The sequence below is a fragment of the Pteropus vampyrus genome, unplaced genomic scaffold (assembly GCF_000151845.1).
Source record: "Pteropus vampyrus isolate Shadow unplaced genomic scaffold, Pvam_2.0 Scaffold270, whole genome shotgun sequence".
NCBI lineage: Eukaryota > Metazoa > Chordata > Mammalia > Chiroptera > Pteropodidae > Pteropus > Pteropus vampyrus.
This window is the reverse complement of record NW_011889051.1, coordinates 1,033,286-1,036,565: the sequence shown is the minus strand read 5'-3', so window position 1 is coordinate 1,036,565 and position 3,280 is coordinate 1,033,286. Positions and strand designations below refer to the sequence as shown.

At 31.7% G+C, this 3,280-nt stretch overlaps 1 protein-coding gene across 1 annotated transcript in view; it reads right to left on the bottom strand.

Annotated features, from left to right (window-relative positions):
• The window catches only part of BRWD1 (bromodomain and WD repeat domain containing 1), a 79,991-nt gene that overhangs the window by 64,673 nt on the left and 12,038 nt on the right, over positions 1-3,280 (bottom strand). Inside the window, exons 10-11 of the mRNA XM_023520521.1 lie at positions 1,952-2,102; positions 1,570-1,704 (exon numbers count right to left, since the gene is read on the bottom strand). Coding sequence (XP_023376289.1) covers positions 1,570-1,704; positions 1,952-2,102 — 286 coding nt within the window. The remainder of the gene's footprint in view (positions 1-1,569; positions 1,705-1,951; positions 2,103-3,280) is intronic.

Below are 3,280 nucleotides of genomic sequence, written 5' to 3'. Positions count from 1 at the left end.
CATTTTAAACTGTTTATTAAGAAACTGTCCAGAATAAACATATTGAAATAAAAATTCTAAGGTTAAAAAAACAACAAAAACATGGAACATGTGGCACTACCTCTCATCCACAAGCTTTGACCATACTGCCTCCCAAATTAATTACACTTTAACCTGAAACTCCATATAAACTGGAGAATAATTTTACAAAACATATTATATTAAAAGCCTTAACAATATTCAAACCCTTTAACACAATAATTCCCTCAGAATTTATCCCAAGGAAATAATCAGGGATCTACATAAATACCCCTATACAAAGATATTAAATGTTACTGTTGTGCACATTTTAGACACCACTTACTCAACAATAATAAATGATATAAGTAACATTTTTTTGAGAAAGGCTGAACTTACAGCCAAAGTATATTTGCAAATTCTTAAAAAATATTTAAGGCTTTGAAAAACATTCTTTATATAAAATAGATTACAAAACTATGTGCAAGAATACCAATAAATATGGAAAATATAATGCCATCAGAAAATCTTCAATGGATGTTAATATTTGTAAATAAAAGTTGAATGAGGAACAGGATATTTACATAGTCTCAAAATAGCACCTGGTAAAATTAGTTTAAGAATTACAAAGAAGAAAAACAACTCTTTGATAGTAGGGAAACCTGACAGATGCCACCTTAACCAAATACTTAAAATTATCCCCACCAACAGCAAGACTTACAGCGTGTACCTCCTAATATAATGCATGGAGGACACATTATATCATTTGTTTCATTCCATTTAAATCATCAAGAAACATCAGAAAAAACAGATATTCTGTAACATTACTTGCCTATACTCATCAAAAAAGTTAAAGGGCAAGAAATAGGAAAAGAAGGTGAAAAGACTATTGAAAATTAAAGATAACAAGAAATATAGAACCACTTAATATAATGCATGATTAATCAGATCCTGGTCTAAGGGGAAAAATGTAACATTATTAGGACAATTGACTAAATGTGAATATAAACCTATATCAGATATTATTACTTCATCAATGTTAAATTGATGTGGGTAACTGTATTGTGGTTATGTATGAGAAATCTAAAACTATGCAATAGGATCCTATTTTGGTTCTAGGATAAACATGTGCAAAAAAGAAAAAAAGCTGGAAAAATCTAATGTTTGATTCCCTAAATGACTTTACTGAATATTATTTTGCATTTCTATTATCAAATATTTTAATAAATTTAAGAAGCAAAAAGTTCTATAAAATAACCATAATTTTGCCAATTTAAACAGATAGGAGCACATTCATACATATACACAAAGCTAAATAGATAACTTCTGAAAACCTTTCCCTTGTGTGCATCAGTTAAACAGGGAATTTCATGTATGTGTGTGTGCGTGTGTGTGCGTGCGTGTGTGTGTGTGTGTGTGTGTGTGTCAGTCAAGTATTTTAATAGGCTTTAAGTATCCTGATTCCTAGAAATATAAACTGCCAATATATGCGGATCTGTTTCTGGTTAAACTATATAATCCATACTTGAAATAAATGCAAGTATGCATGAAGATACTCCTTATTTTACTTACCATATTAAAATAATGTTTCATCTTGGTGCCTTTTGTAATATCCCATATAAATATGCTGCCATCATGTCCTGCAGATAACATAATTCTGGAATCAAAGGGATGTGTCTCCAAAACAAATACTTCATCAGCATGTCCCTTTATTCAACAAAGTCATATAGTTAAAGAGGGTTTGCAAGTTCTAAGTTTAAAATTAAAAACCCGTATTGTCAGTGTATAAAGATTTTTAAAAATGTATTAATGACAGTAACTTATAAATTAGTATATGTACAAATTTCTATTTGATAATATAAAGGAATGTTTAATTATTTGTTTTGTAGCTTCAAAAATAAAATTATCGTTCAAAAAAAATCTTGATTTGTGATATTATATATAAACTACTTACCAATAAGTTGTGAAGCAGTTGTCCAGTATAAGAACTCCACACTTTGAGGACATGATCATTCACGGCTGTCACAACAATGCTATCATTCTGATTCCAAGCTATCATCGTTACTTTGGGTTTCATAAACCTTTCCTCTTCGGAAGATAAGTCCCTAAGAAAAAAATATACACTGTGTAAATTCATTTGGGTGGTAGGCTATAAAACAGGGTATGCAATCCCTTGTCTACACAAAAACAACTGAAGTAATCTAGTTCATGTGCATACCTTATCGACTCTATAGAGTTCATTATATCTTACCCATAACAGATTACTCATAAACAGATTACAGCAAAATGCAGAGAGGGAGGCCATGATTCAAAAGCAGTCTGAATAAAGGCAGATTTTAGGACACCACTGCTTCTCATGAAAGCAGTTTTTCTCTCTCTTTTCTATTACCATCTTCTCCTGAACCCAAGCCCTATCAGTAATCCTTTCAACTGTTTCTCTCTCCAGAAATAAGAAATTTTAGGATGACAGAAAGAAGGGAATTCATCTTCATATTCCCAATGGCCAGAAGTGACTGCCACACAGACGCTCATCTGCTGAACTGTACACAGGCTGTATTCATCTCTTTATACTTCCCTACGGACTGTTCCTACAGGTCTCTTGTCAAGAATGATCTTGGATACAAGTCCGCAGTGCACTGCAGCCATTATGAAAGTGGATGCAAAGTCTCTCTATAAAATATAGTAGTCAGCAGTAAACAGTGGGAGGGTAGAGAAAGGCCTAGTTGCTTTTGAAATTATATAAAACATTCTAAAAAATTATAATGTGTAATAAAATAAACATTTTAATTAAAGAAAACAGCTCTAAGAATATGGAATGAGTACTATGTAACAGCTCTCTATGTAAGCACAACGGCACACAAACAAGAGAATAATTCTAACTAGACAGATAAGGGGAAAAGTGTAACTTAAGGGGCGAAATGTAATAAAGACTAAGATTCAAAAACGTATTCCCTATTAATAACCTTGAATCTACTAAAGGACATGTTACAGCTCATCAAGATGATCAACCAAGATTAGTACACTAAAATAAAAATATCCATCAATTCTGACATACAGAAGATTCTGCTTTTCAAATTTGAAAGAGGTAAAACTTTAAATGAGGAAATAATATTTCCACCATGAAGGAAATTACAGGGAAAGTTCTCTCCATACACAGTATGGCAGCAAGAAAACTAAGCAATTGCCAGTCTCATCATTTAACGTTTTTATTCCAGTGTTTACATAGATGTTCCTACTTTCCTAATAAAGCAATTGTTCAGAGGTGAATATGATTTCAAATTAT